The sequence below is a fragment of the Saccopteryx bilineata genome, chromosome 10, assembly GCF_036850765.1.
Source record: "Saccopteryx bilineata isolate mSacBil1 chromosome 10, mSacBil1_pri_phased_curated, whole genome shotgun sequence".
In the NCBI taxonomy this organism is placed as follows: Eukaryota; Metazoa; Chordata; class Mammalia; order Chiroptera; family Emballonuridae; genus Saccopteryx; species Saccopteryx bilineata.
The window spans coordinates 17,643,011-17,662,898 of record NC_089499.1 but is presented as its reverse complement, the minus strand read 5'-3'; the positions used below and the strand labels follow the sequence as shown (position 1 = coordinate 17,662,898).

Genomic DNA, 19,888 nt, shown 5'->3' with positions numbered 1-19,888 from the left:
TTCTCCACCCCTCCGCCGCGCTTTCCTCTCTGTCTCTCTCTTCCCCTCCCGCAGCCAAGGCTCCATTGGAGCAAAGATGGCCCGGGCGCTGGGGATGGCTCTGTGGCCTCTGCCTCAGGCGCTAGAGTGGCTCTGGTCGCAATATGGTGACGCCCAGGATGGGCAGAGCATCGCCCCCTGGTGGGCAGAGCGTCGCCCCTGGTGGGCGTGCCGGGTGGATCCCGGTCGGGCACATGCGGGAGTCTGTCTGACTGTCTCTCCCTGTTTCCAGCTTCAGAAAAATGAAAAAAAAAAAAAAAAAAAAAAAAAAAAAAAGGTACAGACACATTTTGGTTTCTTCTTGCTATCTCACACTTTCTAATAATTCTGCGGTATTATCATTATACAAATGCAGGTGTCAGACCACTGAAACATCTAAGCTCCTATGCACTGGAGTATAGTAACACTCTTTCTAGGTAAGCAATGACAGCTTCGGGGGAAGAGGCGGGGAGTGGAAGAGGAGCAGTGGGGGCAGTGAGGACGGCCTCTGTGCACCGAGCACTGCTCTGAGGGATTTTTCCTATATTCTCCCATTTACAGCATCTTCAAAACAACTCTAAGCAGTTACAGAGCTGTATAACCCAGGTCATCTGACCCTAGAACATATACTCTTAGCAACCAGATACCCACTCTACTTCCTTTAATTCTTTTTTCTTTTTGAGAGAGACCAGAACATGGAGCTGCTCCTGCATGTGCCCTGACCTGGGAATCAAACCAACAACCTCCGTGCTCTGGGAGGATGCTCCAACCAATCGAGCTAGTCGGCCAGGGCTTAATTCCTTTTTTATTTTCAGAGAGACAGAGAGAGGAAGAGAGAGAGAGGGGAGGGGGAAGGGAAGCAGTCATCTGTTGTTTCAATCAGTTGTACACTCAGTGGCTGCTTCCTGTGTGTGCCCTGACAGGGGATCAAACCTGCACCTTGTTGTTTTGGGATGACACACTTAACCAACTGAGCTAACCAGCCAGGGCATACTTTCTTCAATTCTTGACGGTGGTATGCTTATTTTACACAAATGCATAATTTATTTAATTTCTTAATGCATGTGTGTACACGTGTGCATACACACAGACACTCCACAGACTAAGACTTTTGTATATGAATTAAAAATATCTCTGGTAAAGTACAGAAAGGAAAAGTCTTTGGCACTTGGGACACATGGTTGAACGTCAAGGTTGAGGCTATCCCTGTCCGTGTCTCTAGCTCAATGGAGTTTTGTAGGTCCAGTACAGAACACTCTACTGATATATTTGAGCCAAGTGACCCAAAGAACAAGAAATTAATCTCTAGAAATTCTATACTAACATGTCTACTGAAGGAAATAATAATTCCAATAGACAGTAGAACTACATTCTACTTAAGTGTCACAAAGTCTGAAAAGAAACTAAGTATTATAGTTATCTAAATTTTAAAAAATTAAAAGAAAACTGAAATGGCTAATTACATGCTTATAAACAAAGTACTAGATAAAATGTTAAAAGGCCATGCAGAAATTCTAAAGATTTTCTGTGTAAAAAATTCTGCCTCTCTAATTTTCTAATACTAAAAGCTTAAAAGTATCATTTAATATATTTATAACTGAGATAAATATAGTATTATAATCAAGGTTATAATACAATCTCTATAATCAGGGACAGATAGATTTTACAGAAGTTACATGACATGAGCAATACAATGGATGGAAAACAACAAACTGTAAAACACTATAAAAATGTTAATTGTTTCCATTTTAATAAGTATTTCATGTTATCTTAAGTATTCTTTCTAGTAATCTAAGTTAAATGTGTTGGTTGAAATGCTAATATTTCTGCTGAAAAGGACAAAAATATTTATTTTATCAAATAGTTCATATTTCACTTGAGAGTAAATATCTAAATGTTATATTTAAATTTTATAGGTTTATTAAGAAAAATATTAAATTCTATATCCTGTAGTTTAAATCCGTGTGCTATTTACTTGATTATAAAGACTGTTTATACAATGTCTAACTTGCTTATTTAAGGTAAATAAACATCAAAAGTATGTCACAAATATAAAATTTCCTTCTGACTCTTTCCTCAAAAAGGCGGAAAAGAGGTGAAGAAGGCACAGCCAATGAGAGAAGCTAACCAGGGTGTGTGGCGGGTGTTAGATGGTGACAAGGTGCGGGGAAAGCCACGCTCCTCACCCCCGCCCGGAACTTGGAACTTACCGAGGGGCTGAAAAGAGCGAACAGGACTCGTATCCCGGCTGCTCTCCCGACTGGCTTCTCGGCTGCACCCTTGACTCACACTTGGTCGAGGAATACGACTGCTTCGAGCTGGCAAAAAGCATCGGCAGCATTGGAAAAGGGAGACAACAGAAGACAGAATTTGCGTTTTTGATATTTTGGTTTTATTTTTCTGTCTTAAAAATTGATCAGTAACGTAAGTGTTTCTAAGGCTGGGAAGAAATTACTCTTCCCAGAAATGAAACATTACCAGGTATATGGTTAAATTTCTTGAATACAGTCGTTTAGTTTATGTCAGATTGGAAGGGTAAAATAATAATTTACTAAAACAAGAAGGCTGCAAATAAAAGATTTAAAATATAAATGAATTATACTTTTAAATTAAGCTATCTAATTCAATTTATAAACTACATTTCAATTTTGCTTGAATTTCACATTGTTTTCTTCTGAATTATAAGTGCCTAATCAAAGTCTCCAATGCTACCAAAGCTGGAAACCGAAGAAGAAAAGGTCCCAGCCTCTGTAGAAAGCCTTACCCACGGAGAGCCTGGAGGGACTGGCCTCGCGGCTGCAGCCCTGGCTCCGCGGGATCTTGCTCCTCTTCTGCGCGGAGGCGGAGTTGACCAGCACCCTCTGCACACCAGAGCTCACAGTGGAGAGGGCCGTGGTGGTCAGAACTCTTCCTGGAGACCCGGACCGGCTGCCAGCTGAACAGCAAACACACGCGCGAAGGTTAAGGATGTGAATTCCAAGGGAACTTATTGAAAGGATAAAAATTTAAAAACTACATCTAAGAAAACTGCTGGCATAGCAAGGTCAAGGAAATGGAATGGAAAAAGACTGAAATATAATCATAACCTGGGTAAAAAGGTATACTATGATAAATCATGTAAAATATTTTCATTTTTTAGGGGGGGGTTTACAAGATACTATGTATGTTTAATAAGGACAACATTATGTAATTTTCAAAAGCCAAATAGTATAAAAGATTTCCAAAGAAATAACTTTCTGACAATATATTGCATATGGCTAAAGCCATATATTTAAAAGGGAAAAGATTGATAATTCTATTATCGCTATTATTTTTGTTTAAAAAAAATAAAAATTTGATTGATGTTAAGTTTGCCTGCTAAGAATGCCTCTAAATGGGTGTGACAAAGTTATTTTTTTAACTTCTACAAAATTAAAATGTTTACAAAATTGGCCAGCTGAAAAAGAAACTTGCTTTTCACTATTTGCCTTCAAATAGCAAAGGGATCTTTGTGGGGCCACAGTCTGGAAAGTAGATAAAGAAGTACTGAGGGTAAAAGAGGACTAACAGGCAAATCTAAAGAAGTCAGACCCTTTCCAACCTAATGATATTCAGTCTCAAAAGAAGAGAATTTGTGGTCGGGAAGATAGAGCAGTAGCTGGCCAAATTCTCCGAGATTAGGGCAAGGGTTAAAAAAATACCTGAAACATGGTTTAAAACTAGAATGGCATGGGTTAATTTTTCAGTGGATAAGCTCCTGGCCAAAACATTTTATGTCTGCATTGAATGGGGAAACGGACTAGATAACTGCAAGATACAACCTAGCTCTAGATTCTGAATGGTATGTGGTATTACAGAAAAGTTACACGTGCACTCAAGTGATTCTTCATGAAAGCAACTTTCCCCCTTTGTTGGCATTACTTCTCCCAACCACTAGGGCAATCCCTGCTCACCCGGAATAATATGACCCAATAGCACTTACTTTCCACAGAACAAAGATTAAAGACTCACGCTAACTGAGAAAAGTAGGGATGTCAATGAGGACAGTGTATGAGTACAAGGCAGGGAGTGGTGACTTTTTAGTTCCAGCCAGCTCTATATTGAGATAATACTGGCTAGGTTTGGGGACTTTTTTTTTAATGAAAGCTTTAAAATTTCCTGATTTTTATCATGTTGTGTAGACCAAATAATACATAAACCGGAGGCAGACGGGATGTGGTCCATGGCCACTGATTTGTACTCTTGCTATAGTTTTCTTTGCATGGTCTTAGTGGATCAAATTTAAATTCATGCTTAATTCCTAAATTTGACCAGCACACAAAATGAAACTTAACTTCCACTGGGTATAGCAATACTATAAAACAAAGCAGTGTTTCTAATAAAATTAACAACTTAATATTTGAGTAGCAGAAATTCTAAACTATTATAGGAAAATTATTCAAGTCCACTTTAAAATGATGGCTCATATGAATTGTTTCATGATGTTTCAGAAAGTGAAGAATCTTTAAATGACATTTCTTTAAATTATACCTTAAAGATACTCACAAGGCACCTATTTCTCCATGCAGTGTCTAAACTAAACATACACACTAAAATATCCAAACACCCAACATGCCACAAACTCACAATGCAAGATAAGCTGATGGGATAGTTTATGGGAACAATCGCAACGATATAAAAAATGTAAATAATGAACTGAGAATGTACATTATGGTATTCAGTTAAAACTAATGTAAATTTAGGGGGTGGAGGTACTGGGAGGAGACTACAGAATTCCTTGAAGTGTGGGTCTATTCAGCAGACAGGAAACATGCAGCATAGTAGAACAGTAGCCACTCCACCTATTCTAGATTTATTGAATTTATCAAACTAATACAAGCTCATTACGAACAGTTTGATAACAGCAGTGCCTATGACTCCTTTGAAATTATTTATACTTAGAAAAAAATATCAAGGCTTTTTCCTCAGTAAGAACTACCAAGGCTAATTATTTCTTCTAAGAAAACCATAGAGTTGATGAAAACCAGCATGGTGTTACCTAGAAAACACTAATTTGTAAAACTTAAAAATGGATGCCTAGTTTCTTTTATGCTGCCTAAAGTTTTCAAACTACCATTTTATATTTTCATGAGATATTTTCAAGGCATTATCCAAAGCTCCTCTGCTTCTGAGTGTGTGTACCTGTGGGATCAACTCAAATAACAAAACCCAGGGCTTCGGTAATAAAAGGTCAAGGAAAACTCCTAATTGGCAATATGGCTACAAAATGATGGACTATTATGTTATGAATTTCTGCTGAATAGAACCCATTCTTGATAATGAAAGTAGGTGATTAAACAATAGATACACACATAGAGTCTATAGATTCTTACCACCAATGGTATTAGCAGATTGTGATCCTGAACAAGTGTAAAGGCAGAATTAGGGGAAGGGTTATAATCCATGTAGAGGGGAGGAGCAGATTTAAAATGGATGGCAGATGGAAATAAGAAAGCTTTAGTCAGTTCTTAGCAAATAAAAAGCCGTAAAGCCGAAAGAAAAATAAAAAGTCCCCAAACCATAGATGTCTGTAACAACAGCAGTACATTTATTGCTTTTACAGCTGGTAAACTGAAATCAGACACTCATGTACAAAGCAGATGAAATGAAGCTGCAAAAATAAATGTAAATTCTTCAGCTTTCCTTCTGATGGCCTAAACTCTAAGTAATTAAATGTTTCAGTTTTTATTATTTAAACATTTAATTTTAAACTATAGGTTAAGGAAGAACTATATAACATCTTATAGCTGAAGAAAAATTACATGAAAAAGCCACACATTTTATCTTTCTTAAGACACAGAAAAAAAAACCCCAAATGGCAGAGGGTGGGTTGGGGTGGGGAGACAAAGTTTCTGACAGGATGTACAATCATTTGTACACACCAGTCACTACCAACAACAGCAAAAGGACACGATACTGACATAAATATAAATCTGGAAGTCTCTCCACTTGGTCTGCTTTTATTTTGGTTAACCATCAGAACACACCTGCTTTGATCCAAGAGTTTTTTTTCTAAATGGTAACATAAAAATATGGGAAGACCATGCAAACCCTAATGAAATATTTTACAACAAAGTAAAGATGGATATCACAGCAATAATTCTGTATATATACTATAAAGAAACTTGCATCAACGTCTATCAGGTCACAATATCTTTTTTCAAGAGAATTTGGAATGGAACATGTAGTCATTCAAGTAAATAAGCAAGCAAACAAAAACCTCTCCAATATGATTTAAAACCTAAGTATAGTGAAAATGTCCTCTATTCTTAAAATCGTACATAGGTCTAAAAGCCTAACATTACATTCTCACTCTTTAGGAAAAGGTTTTGAAGTATTGTAGATTGGGTTTTGAAGTTAAAAAATTATGCTATATTCTACTGAAGTGACCAGTAGTTATAAAACCCCTAAGAGAGAGGTCCTTTAAGTAATATATCAAACCATACACAAAGCACTTTGAATCTGTGCCATGAATTCAGTCTTTATGCTTTAAATTTCCTAACTTCACCATTATTTATTTTTTTGTTCCCTAAAGGTCACAGAATAACATGGTATAGAAGTAAAGAACAGTTATGAACTGAATAAAATTCAATTCACGTTAGATTACAAATAACAAACAGGACAATTTTATAAACGAAAATATATAGCGATTACTCTGGACCCAGGCCCTGTCTTAAAGCCTTGTCACCACAATAATCCTTTGAGATTATCCTCTTTATTTTATAGGTGAGGACACACAAATACAACTTTTAAAAAATCTGGAAGAGCCATGATTCAAATCTGAGCAGTATGGCTTATGGCTCTAGAGTCTGGGATTTTAATCAATACTTCTCAGCCCTGGCTGGTTTGCTCAGTGGATAGAGTGATGGCCTGGCATATAAATGTCCCAGTTCGATTCCAGGTCAGGGCACATAGGAGAAGCGATCATCTGCTTCTGCACTCCACCTTGCCTTCTCTCCCTCTTCCCCTCCCACAGCCAGCAGCTTGATTGGTTTGAGTGTGGCCCCAGGCAGTGAAAAATGCTCAGCAGGAGCACATCAGCCTCAGGCATTAAAAATAGCTCAGTACTTGAGCATTAATCCAAAATGGGGTTGCTAGGTGGATCCCAGTCAGGGCACATGCAAGAGTCTGCCTCAGTGTCTCCCCTCCTCTCACCTAAAACCAAATAAACAAGTAAATAAATAAATACTTCTCAAACTATTTTTGTAATACAAATCACTTTGCAATCTTATATAGGCCGAATTTAGTAGCTTTGTGGCATAAGGAGATTGTGCATTTCTAACTAGTTCTAACTAGTTTATCAGTAATAATGATGGTCTGGGCAGACATTTGGAGTAGCAAGGCTCTCAACTGCTATGCTACGCTGCTAAAGATTAAGTTACTTTAAAAATATTATTCTAAAAATATACAAGATCAGGGAAGAATGTTATATAACCTATTCCTAATTTGATTGGGAGACGAGTTCTTACACAGAGGGCATTTGTCATTTTTTCTATTTGTAAAATTTGTAATTTTACTGAGCAGAAATTTCTGTTTATTTTTAGGACTCTTCTTGGGTACTTCAATTGTTGTTTTTTCTCTCCCTTATTACTGAATTTATTGAGGTGACACTGGTGAGTATTCCCATTGTTACTCTGCCTAGATTTTTTGGTTTTGGAAAGAAAAGAGGAAAATCTCCTAGATGGGACTTGTAAAATCACCACCCTGGTCTCCTCCAAGCCCAGCTGTCCTTTCTTTGATTCCAAGATTCAGAAATCAGGTTTAAAGAGAGACAAACAGGTCTTCTTTACCCTTATAAACACCTAAACAACAATAGAAGATAGTTAATGACCTCCCTGGAAAAAAAATTTCTATTTTCAGAGATAAGTGCTAATGAAAATCTTTTGATAAAGAAGTGGGAACAAACCCCTTTAAGTGTATAACATCCTAAGTGCATATTCTGGAACATTCAGAAATGGATCACTGATTTTATCGAGGCCTCAAATTTGTGGTTTTTAATAATTGAACTTATAGAGATATTCAGATTCCAAAGAAATAGCAAAAATGTAAATTGTATATTTAACAAGGAATATAAAAGAAATGGTCGTTTTAATTTGTTTCCTCACTATGAATCAGTATATAGCTGCCAAAAATGCTAACTATAGTCTAATATTTTTGGGAGGATGAAGATATCATTTATCTGTCCTTGAATGGCATTTGCTAGATGCAAACAGATTAGACATTAATGTATGGCAATTATTTTACCCCTGAAAGCACAATTTTCCACATTTGCAAGTTTCTGAGTAGACTGTCAAAACCTTACTGCTAAGAGATCTGTGCTGTTTAAAATATCTCCATGCAAAAGTTTTTATAGCAGATGAAGTTTTTCTTTCTAAGTGGCAGGTATAAATGATGCAGCCCTAATAACACACCAAAGACAAGACAACACCCACTCAAAAAAATTCCAAATCATGCACAACAACTGACCCAAAACATTGAAAAAAAAAATACCTTCATTTTTGTCAGGTGATGATGAACCTAAAGTACAGAACAAGAACTCAGTATGTGGCTTGTCTTTTTGAAATCAGCTTTGTCTTTATCCACCGGACAATCTCCTAATACAGTAATATATAAGCAACACACTCATCCTAACGTACTACAAACACAGGAGAACTGACAGGCAATACGTACGCTGTGACTGAGACACCATTTTTGTTCGACTTCTTCCTCTAGAATCCGTCTTGGCATTTCCCATGCCAGAAAGTGGTGCTGAAAGCTTTGCTCTTACCCGACCTAGGAATAAAATTTTTACGTAAATAAAAATGTTTTCTATAATAATATTTAATAATGAGGGGAAAAAAGCTCACTATAATTTTCTAACTGGGAGTGCTTTTCAAATATTGTTGAATTCTGTAATAATATAGCCATCACTTACAGGCTTCCAGGTTACATTTCTCTGGAAATGTTTAAAAATACATATTGCTTTTATATGTGTTGCACTATAAGCTAACTTTCCGTCAAAAAAGAGTCAAGTAAAACTAAAATATTTCCATTTTTGGTTTCATTAGGCCAGTAGTTATAATTAAAATAATTACCATAGACATTCCATTTGTTTCTAAATTGGCAATTCCAATTTAAAATTTCAGTGTCCATGAACTTTATTCCAGCAAATAGTTTTAAATATAAACCTAATCTTAGGAACAACAACCCAAACAATCCATTTGACTGAAAATATACTTCTTCTAAAGGGATTTGCAAGAATATTTTACTAGATAAAATGTTTAATCTTTTCATTCCATGCTAAACATCTGATTATGGACATGTTTACCATTCTCCTTCCCCAACCAACTGATGTCATTTATAAAATGACTTGAGGACAACTATCTCACAAGGGCTGGCACTTATCTCAATACATTTCCTTCTCTACCTCCCAAATGCCCTCCATTCTCCTCTACCACTGACTCATCCTCCTCCACAAAACCAAGCCACAAACATCTATTTCTAGAGTTTTTGAACTAAAGAAGGTAATATTTACCAAAGTCTTTAACTGTCATTAGCAAAAACAAAACAAAACAAAAAAATATATCACTAGCAGGTACTTTTGTGATCTTAAGCAACAGTCTCAACCACTATCAAAACAGAACCAAGGCCCTGGCTGGTTGGCTCAGTGGTAGAGCATCGGCCTGGCGTGCAGGAGTCCCGGGTTCAATTCCCGACCAGGGCACACAGGAGAAGCACCCATCTGCTTCTCCACCCCTTCCCATATCCTTCCTTTCTGTCTCTCTCTTCTCTTCCCACAGCCAAGGCTCCACTGGAGCAAAGTTGGCTTAGGCGCTGAGGATGGCTCTGTGGCCTCTGCCTCAGGCGCTAGAATGGCTCTGGTCGCAACAAAGTAACGCCCCAGATGGGCAGAGCATCGCCCCCTGGTGGGCATGCCGGGTGGATCCCGGTCAGGCGCATGCGGGAGTCTGTCTGACTGCCTCCCCGTTTCCAACTTAAGAAAAATACAAAAAAACAAAAAACAACAAACAGAACCAATATCAATCATAAAGAAGAGCTTAGAATCTTTTTTATGAAAAGGTATAATTTGTCAGGCAATTACAATAAATTGCCTAGTCCGATGTGGCTATATTAGTCAGAAAAATTAAGAAATCTTTTTTAAATTAAGAAACTACAAAATGAAGATAAGAGTGAGAACTAGGGTAAAACAAAAGCGAACCCAGAAGAACAGCTGGTGGAGCCCTGCTCTCTACCAGCTTCCTCAAGGCCCCATATGAAGCCCACAGCTCAGGCTTTACCCTTTAGAGTCTGTTTAGAGTAGGACACAATGTTCTCCTGACTAAGAAATAAAACAGAAAGATAAAATTATTATCTTTGAAATGGACAATTTATCCAATATAACAAAGAAATTAGGGTATTTCGATACTACCATTCTAAATTATAATGACACAGTGCCAGAAACATTTTTTATAGAGAATTCCAACTTAAAGTTAAACTATGGTTTTGTATCACAAGAAAGTGATACAAAAGTGATACAGAGTCACATCCATGTCAGACTTAGGAAAAAGTAAAATATATATCCAATCAGAGATTTTAGAAGACAGCCTTCAGGCAAGATAAATATAAAAATTATATTTTTCTCTCTATATAAATTCAAAAGCAATAAATAATAACTTTTTCAGTAAACTGGTTCAGTAAAATAAAATACTATATCTAGCAAGTGTTTGTACACACTTGAATTCAAATCATATATGCAATTCCTCAGTAATTAAGTAAAAAACAAAGATACATTTAAAAGCTGATACATTTAAACTCCAATAAAGCAATGGCACATGCTTCCCCAAAGTATAAACAAATTGGCACACATTAAAAAAACATAAGAACAAAAGAAAAGCATGAACTCCACTATGGAAACAAATGAAACTGTGCTAACTTTATACTAGATGTTATTAAACATGTTAAGCAATTATATGTTTCCAGCATGAGATGATCCACATGAAGAATTTTAAAAAAATTCACATACATAACTAACACAACCAAACATAAAATGTAGAAGCTATCACAGCTGGCAAATTATATAGATTTGCAAATAAATTAGCCTATTTTAGTCTTTAATAATTAATTCCTATTAATAAAAATATTAATGTAGAGGTATCTGAGTTACTAGCAAAATGTGTAAGTCTTACCATCTTCAGATGCTGTTCCTAAATAAGAGAAATAAAACAATAACATTTCAACAAATTCTGCCAATGCTAATGTTAAGACCTAATTAGTGACTCCCACCCAAAACTAAAATGAAAGGATAAAAACAAAACGTCCTAATTTGATAGCTTTAAATTAAGGTTCATTATGAGAAAAAAAAATTGGGGTAACCTAATGACTCACATTATAAAAATGGTTAAAACTAGAGAAAAGAAAATGAAAAAATCCCAAAACATAAACTTTTTTACTGCTATATTTCATACTCAAAATCTGAAGTAAAGAAAATTAGAAATATCATTCAAGAAAGATGCAACTCTGTCATTACTTCTCTTTGAAATGAAAATTTTTATAGATCTTTCCAGAGTAAGAATACTTTCTGTGCATTTTCAAAGTTAGCCCATAAAATAACTAGAAAAGCTTACTGACAAACATGGGACTCAAATATACGATTTAGCCCTCATTAACCAGTGCAGTATTGTTATCAAAGTATTCTAAAAACCTACAATCCATCCGCCGCTACACTTAACATTTATGTGTGCTTCCTAAGATGTCAATGAAAATGAGCAAAAATGACCACGTACAAATGCTATAACTCACCACTACTAAAAGGCAGTAACAGATATGTCTCTCCGTGTGTATATACTATAGGTCCGTGGTAGTCAACGTGGTGCCTACCGCCCACTAGTGGGCATTCCAGCTTTCATGGTGGGTGGTAGTGGAGCAACCAAAGTATAAATAAAAAGATAGATTTAACTGTGGTAAGTTGTTTTATAAAGATTTATTCTGCTAAACAGCAAAAATCCGACATAAAGTACTTGGTAAGTAATTATTATTAAATGCTTTAACTCACTGTAACTCTGCTTTATAAATTTTATAAAGTAAAGTTACTTCCCTACTTTTTAAATCACCATTACTGTGGAACTGGTGAGCGGTTAGAAAATTTTACTACTAACAGAGATACAAAAGTGGGCGGTAGGTATAAAAAGGTTGACTACCTCGCTATAGATGCTTTTTTAAAATATAGAACCAAGCATCACATAACAAAGGTGGTTCTTCAAATAGGTTGTTTTTGACCCAAACAAGAAAATATTTTAATGTGAAAAGAGAATAATTTGTGTTTAAAGGATCTAGAATCTCAGTGTTAGAAGTCATATTGAAAGCTCTGGTGAGCTTTCATTTTATTCAGTAATATTTTTAATTTATGAATTGAAGCACAGAGACTACCATAGGTAACACTCATGTACCCAAACCATGATTAAATGATCCATTTAATCAGAATGGGAGATATATTAATTTCAGAGTTTATGAAAAAAATTGACAGAAACACTCATAGTTCATTTTTCCTAGATCTCATACTATGACTTACAGATTCAGTATGTTCTTGCAAGTTCTTTTATAAAGCTCAAATCTCTAGATATCATTAAGTTACCTAATGAAGTGAAGGGAAAGTGTAGACAATATGCTGTCTAGTATCAGATAAAAAATAATACACAGATAAAGAAATACCATATTGAACCAAGCAACTACAGATAAACTGCAATCATTTGAATAATGAAATTGAAAAGACCAAGCTTAAAGTAAGTTTTGATTAAATGTTAGTTTAAAAGTCACTCGTAAAAAGACAGTATCTGTAACTTGCATTTCATGTTCATAAATAACCATACGAATCTGAAAAACATGTCAATTGTCTCTGTATCATAATTAGTAAACTAAAGATATGAATCAAATGACTTATAGATTCCTCTTTATCCTTCTGAGTCTGATATTTCAGAGGAAGACTTAAGAAATCAAGATTATTTCTAAGAGCTCAGGTCAAAAAACTTAAGACGACTGACTTAATTGACAACAAACAGTAACCTAGTATTTGAGTAGACTGGGAAAGCCAAAAATGGATATGCCTAACCTAAAATAAAATCAAAGTATTATGCAGCCATTTTCACACTAAATAAATAATCTTTTTTCAGAAATTAAGAAGAAAATAAACAAAGATAGTAAATAGAATCCAAGAGCAGTAAAAATAGTTAGTAATAGAATTAGGAAGTTCTTACCATCCATCTTGTCAGAAGTATCCTCTTTGTTGAAAAAGCAAGTAAAGAACAGAAGAAAACTTAGTATATTAAAAAAATGATTTTATAAAATCCAGAAAACATTACTTATAAGAAGACAGAATTCATAGAAAAGACATATATAGAAGCTTGTTTTCAACAGAAACCTAGTGAACAAGATGAGTTCCTATGTAAGACACAGAGAATAACAACAAAACAAACCCAGCAGTGTCTGATTCGCACTAGCGCGGAGAGAGAAGTTAGCAAAGCCCGTGGCCTAACCTTGGACCCTGCCATCATCAGCCAAGCCCCTGCTTTGGTCTACTGATTCCTCCTAATCAGACTCACACCTTGCCTCACTTCTTTTCCTCTGTAGCCTACAGGATACCCCCAAATTCCCTTCAGCTCTCTCGTCATTATCCTGTCTAGTGCATCGCTGCTTCCCCACCCCATCCTTTCTTAGAACTATCAGTCCCTAGAAAACCTTACATCTGGATAAATCTACTTGATTTTTCTACTCCACTAGTTGAAGTGCCCAACAGAAGAATCAGAAAACCATGAAATCATGCAGACTGGCATTACCAAAACCTGGAATGATTATCAGGTTTCACTTTTAATGCCTGTGCAAGAAAATATTAACACCGGGGTTGCGCTGATCTTCAGGACCTACCTATAAGACTGGCCCTTGGCTAGCTTGTGGGAACTCGGTTCTGGACCCCATGTCAATGATAAGGTTATTTTGCGTGGGAGCTGAGAGGTAGTGGCAGGGATGCCGAACTTGGCCATATGAACTTGTGCAGACTGTTTTTGCAACGTAATTTACTGTGACCACTTTGGTAACTGAGGCTGGTTGGATGGCAAAGTGCTCGCATAAAGTAACCCCTTTCCCACTGACCCCAGACTCCGAGTCCTAAGTGAGCTTCCCTGGGCAGAAACACTGTGCATGTGCCCCTGCCTGTCCCTGCTGCAGAAAGGAGCACGTTCTGTGTAGCCCTCATCTTCACCTCTGGGAGGGAGGACTTCCACCGGCTGTGCCCACACTCACTCCCCCAGGCTACGTGATGAGTCTTTTTCCTTGTTGATCTTGCTATGTGTCCTTTCATTAACATTAACCTCAGCCACAGATACAGCTGCCTTTGAGTCCTGTGCATCCTACCAAGTACCCAAACGTGTGGCTGACAGTAGGAAGTCCAGAAGAATGCCCCACCTCTTGTGCCCCTCAAGGGCTATTCCAAACCTCAAGCTACTTCTCAGACACCCAGCTTTTTATCAACACATGATCCTGACTCTGACTTTTCAGGAGGGAACTCACAACACCCCCCACCCCCATGACACTCTTCTTAATGCCCACATCCCTAATATATCTGAAACTACCACCTTCATTTCCTTCCCTTCCATCTCAGGAAAATGGTGACCCTTCCGCATCCACAGCGAACTCTCCAGCCACGCTCTATACTCACCTTCCTCATGCCTTTCATAAAATTTTGGTCATAAATTATTTCCTCTCATCCATGCATTTTTTACTTTGTTTCTCTACAGACTCTACTACCTCAGCATACAAATACAGTAAACTCCTCCAATCTTAAAGAACAGAAATTTCATTTACCTTTAACTACAGAAAATCCCTACGATGTTCTTTCAGCTCTTTCCTTGACCATCAAGAACAGCAAAAATTTATACAGGTTCTTCTTCCAGTATCTCTCAAAACTAACTGAAATTTTACTTCTGTCCACATGACTCTAATGAAACCATTTATTTTCCTTTTCCATTTAAGCAATTCCACAAACCCAGTTGTTGAGAACAAATATTCAAAATACGCATACATATACCAAGGTTTCCTTAACACAAATTCCTGTCTCCCATGACACCGAGCTTCCTCTTTAGGATGAAGTTTTAAAGGTAAACTTCAAATCACTCATGATATTCCTGTTCTCAAAGGGTTTGGTATTTCAGCGAGAAAAAAAAAAAATCCAGTGGCAACTGCTTTAAGGAATGTACTGGTTAAATATTGAAAGATTACAGTAAAAACAATTCTCTAATGAATTCCAAATCTAATCTCAAGCAGATCCCTGTTGTAAATTCTATACCACTATATCTCAGTGTCACCAATGTATAAGTATTTATGCGTGTGGTGTGCATGTTTATCTCACTATACCAGCATGCCTCCTGAACTCCAGTTTGATGTCTCACAAGGACTTAAAACTTAAATGCATAAACTCAACAAGACTGAGAGACTCTGAGTACAGAAGCACACATCTCTGGATCTCGGGTATTTAGCAGGGTGCCAGGCAAAACTAAGTGTTCGTTGAAGGGTTCCCTGAAAAACAATGGATAACTCGCTCTGGTCCATAAATGTTCAGCCATGATAAGCATGGCTCAAAGTAGAAGAAAACAGAGAGTATCCACCAGTCACTTGTATATAAAAAAGCTAAGAAGGGAAGGGGGGAGGGATGGAGAAAAAAAGAAAAAGGAAAGGAAAAAAGATTTAAAGAGAAAGAAATAGAAAGAGAGAGAGAATGAGAAAATCCATCATCTACGTCCTGGAAAGAGCCACAGGAAACTAGCTCCTTGTCCAGACTGTGAACCTGGGCCAGGTGAGAAGGAGACAGAGGGAAACCTTTCCCTTCTGTAATGAAGCAAACATGCCATTCAAATCTCAAAGAACCAAGAAGAAAAATTAAATCAATTTCATGGATTATAGGCTTTCTTATGAAAAAAATATGGTTGCAAATTGGCTTTCTCCTTCACATTAAAACATTTCAAATACAGTATTTTTTGTGGAATTAAAAATAATAAATATTAGGGTGAAATGGGGAACAAGGGGGTGGGGGTGAGGGAGTTATATTGAGTGGGACACTGAATTCATATTAACACAATAAATTTTAAAAAGATATTAAATATATTTCATTTTTAAGATTGTACAACACTCATTACTATCTAATTCCAGAACACTGTTGTCATGTACCCATCAGGAGTCACCTGCTAGTCCCCTGACTCACAGCCCCTGGCCACAATTAGGTTACTGTTCCTGTGGATTCTCCTAGTTTAGGCACTCCATACAAGTAGAATCTTACAATATATGGCTGTGTGTATCTGACTTCTTATGTTTTTAAGGTCCACCCATCTTGTAAGCATGCATTAGTAGTACTTTATTTTTATGTGCAGTAGACCCCCTTATCTGCAGTTTTGCTTTCTAAGTTTTCAGTTAACTGTAGGCAATAGCAGTCTGAAAACAGTAAATGAAAAACTCCAGAAAGAAACAATTTATAAGTTTTAAATTGTGCACTATTTTGAATAGTGTGATGAATCTCGCACTGTTCTGCTCTGCCCTGCCTGGGATGTCAATCATCCTTCTGTACAGTGTATCCACAAAGTATATGCTACCCACCTGTCTCAGTTATCATGTAAATTTGTGTGTGTATGTATGTACACACATATGCATACATACACCCCCACATATGAATTGTCTCTGCCCCCGGTTCCTAGCAGAGAGCTCCTAAGACCCCTGTAATTTCTTAAGTGATAGGAACACTAGGAGTATCCTTTGTTCTATATTTGGTCTTTAGTTCTATGAGGTGATTCCTGATGGGCTCCTGAACAGCTCAGGAGGGGGCTGGTCACTAGAAAGATGTGAAGCCATGATTAGAAACTTAGAATGTTCAGTCCCACTCTCCAGGACGGAGGGGCTGGAGACTGAACCCATGACTGATTATGCCTATGTGAAGAACCTCCATGAAAACCTTACAAGTACAGGTTCAGAGAACTTCGGGGCTGGTGAAAACATCCACATGCCAGGCCGGTGGTACATTCCAACTGGACAGAGACAGAAGCTCCTGCACTTGGGACACTTCTGGACTTCACCTCATACATCTCTTCACCTGGCTGTTCACTCACATCCTTCGATGTACTTTGTACTAAACCAGTAATCTAGTAAGTAGACTGTTTTCCTAAGTCTATAAGCTGCTCTAACAAATTAACTGAGGGGGTTATGGGAACCTCTTATTTAGAGCCAGTTGACAAAAGCACAGGTGACAACTTAGACTTGCAATTCATGTCTGAAGTGTAAGTGGGGACAGTCTTTGGGACTGAGCCCTTAACCTGTGAAGTCTGTGCTAACTACAGCTCGTGTCAGAATTAAACTGAATTACAGGAGACCCGTCTGGTGTAGGAGTCTTGGGTGGTGTGGAAACCCTACATATCTGGAGTTAGCAGTGCTATGACCCCTTCTCCCTCCTGAGATTAGATGAATACTCAACTACCATGCTTTCATTAAGTTGCTTTATGACTTTGTTTAACATTATAGTCATCTGAAATAAATTTTATAGGGTGTAAAACATGGTTCTAATTTAATTTTGTAGTAAATTGTAAGCCATATGTCTAAGTATCATTTTCTGAATCATTTACCCTTTCCTTATTTAATGTAACTGTGTCATCTTCATCAAGTACAGAGGACTACCTTCACACTAAAATCTCTCCACTTTCTCCTGCGCTCCGATGATCCGTCTGCCCATGTCCCAGCAGTACTACCCAGGAGAAGAAAAATGAAGCACAAAATAGGGACAAGCAATGTGGGTAACCAACCTCCAACTTTAAAGTTGACGGACTTAAAAAATAAACTCTGACTAGCTTTAGGAAACATAAGTTTAAGGTTGAATTATAATTAAGAACAGAGAAGGTGGACACAAAGCCTCCCAAACTTCCTTTGTGACCAGTGGTTGGATGTGGCAGTAGTGTGGAGCTACGACAGTTCTACAGGCAAGTCACAGAATCAGGAATCGTTCCTTTGATCAAGATGATCAGGAAGATAAGAGAGAAAAGTCAAAATGCGGCAGCTTGCACACCTCAGAATACACCCCAAGTACAGAATCATACTAAAGCATACGAACTATCCATAACTGGCAAGAATAAAATAAAAATAATCACGCTGTGGCCACAATTCTGCCGTCACCGAGACCAGGGAGAGGACACTACAGTTTCCCACACTTGGCTGTCTTACCGAGTGATGCATAGGAACCGGGATTCAGGGCACCTGCACCTAGCCGCCCACTTCGCATGGCCTGCCCAGCGGCATGATGTGCCTTGGCCCCGGCTGCAGCGTTCACATCAATGTCACTGCGTGAACGCTGCAGGCTTCCTGGAAGGGAGCTGGCTTTGCTGCTGCCTGCTGACACTATGGAAAACAGAGCAAACGTAACCTATATTATTTAAATCACTGCAAAGAGTATGTAACTTACATAAGTTTGAAACTAAAATGAGCTAATACATGATGAGAAATGGTTAAAATGTAAGCAAGTGGCCAAATGGACACCAGAAAATACTTCATAGTATTTTATCCAGAATGCTCAGTTTTAATCCTGTCACAACTAAATCTTCTTGAATAATTTTCTCAATATTTTCTGTCTCATTTTCCTCTCCCATAAAATGGAAAAAATAACTATACCTTGTAAAATTCATAGGACTGTTTCGTAGGTAAAGAGATGACACTTACGGTCCTGGACAGTTAGCTCAGTGGTAGAGCGTCGGCCTGGCATGTGGAAGTCTTAGGTTTGATTCTTGGCCAGGGCACACAGGAGAAGCAACCATCTGCTTCTCCACCCTTCCCCTCTCCTTTCTCTCTCTCTCTCTCTCTCTCTTTCCCTCCCACAGCCAAGGCTCCATTGGAGCAAAGTTGGCCTGGGTGCTGAGGACAGCTCCATGGCCTCCACCTCAGGTGCTAGAATGGCTCTGGTTACAACCAAGCAATGGTCCCAGATGGGCAGAGCATTGCCCCCTGGTGGACATGTGGGGTGGATCCCGATTGGGTGCATGCGAAGTCTGTCTCTCGGCCTCCCTGCTTCTCACTTTAGGAAAAAAAAAAAAAAGAGATGACCCTTACGACTGATCCATTAAAATGAAGCACTATACAATGGCAACAGTGCGGGTTTTTACGATCAGAAACATGCAAGGAACCTGACTAGGCGGTGGCGCAGGGAGCGTTGAACTGGGATGCGGAGGACCCAGGTTCGAGACCCCAAGGTCGCCAGCTTGAGCGCAGGCTCGTGTGGTTTGAGCAAAAGCTCACCAGCTTGGACTCAAGGTCACTGGCTTGAGCAAGGGGTTACTCGGTCTGCTGTAGCCCCACAGTCAAGGCACATATGAGAGAGCAATTAATGAACAACTAAGGTGTCTCAACAAAAAACTGATGATTGATGCTTCTCATCTCTCTCCGTTCCTGTCAGTCTGTCCCTATCTATCCCTCTCTCTGACTCTGTAAAAAAAAGAAACATGCAAGGAGAACTAACCCAGGAGTGGGGCTATCCATAAAATAATGCAGGTTCTGCCACCTTTAGGCAAACTAGTTATTAAATTTCTGTTCTTTAGTTTTTCAGTTTCATAAAGTTTTACAAACTGTGTACCATTAATGGTCTGTGAAGTCAACTGAGTGGGTCATGACAAGCATTTTTTAAAAATGAAATAGAACAAATAACAGTACATTCATCACAACTAAGTGTAAGCAGTACCTGGTGAAGCTTCAGATTATACTATATATGTACATATGTATATAATACACACATAGTGTATGTATACTGAATGTGTAAATAGTACATACCACATTGTACATATTATGTGTAGTATAAGTATATTAA

The 19,888-nt window shown here is 37.8% G+C and overlaps 1 protein-coding gene across 50 annotated transcripts in view; it reads right to left on the bottom strand.

The window, feature by feature from the left end:
* Positions 1 to 19,888, bottom strand: part of CLASP2 (cytoplasmic linker associated protein 2) — a 168,459-nt gene that overhangs the window by 50,980 nt on the left and 97,591 nt on the right. For 16 of the 50 annotated variants that reach the window (XM_066245408.1, XM_066245416.1, XM_066245410.1 and 13 more), the window contains 8 exons: positions 18,259 to 18,432; positions 13,266 to 13,289; positions 11,202 to 11,219; positions 8,707 to 8,808; positions 8,527 to 8,553; positions 5,370 to 5,396; positions 2,783 to 2,953; positions 2,229 to 2,336 (listed from right to left, as the gene is read on the bottom strand). In XM_066245408.1, the coding sequence (XP_066101505.1) occupies positions 2,229 to 2,336; positions 2,783 to 2,953; positions 5,370 to 5,396; positions 8,527 to 8,553; positions 8,707 to 8,808; positions 11,202 to 11,219; positions 13,266 to 13,289; positions 18,259 to 18,432 (651 nt within the window). The remainder of the gene's footprint in view (positions 1 to 2,228; positions 2,337 to 2,782; positions 2,954 to 5,369; positions 5,397 to 8,526; positions 8,554 to 8,706; positions 8,809 to 11,201; positions 11,220 to 13,265; positions 13,290 to 18,258; positions 18,433 to 19,888) is intronic. The other 34 variants (XM_066245418.1, XM_066245427.1, XM_066245433.1 and 31 more) reach the window with 6 other exon arrangements.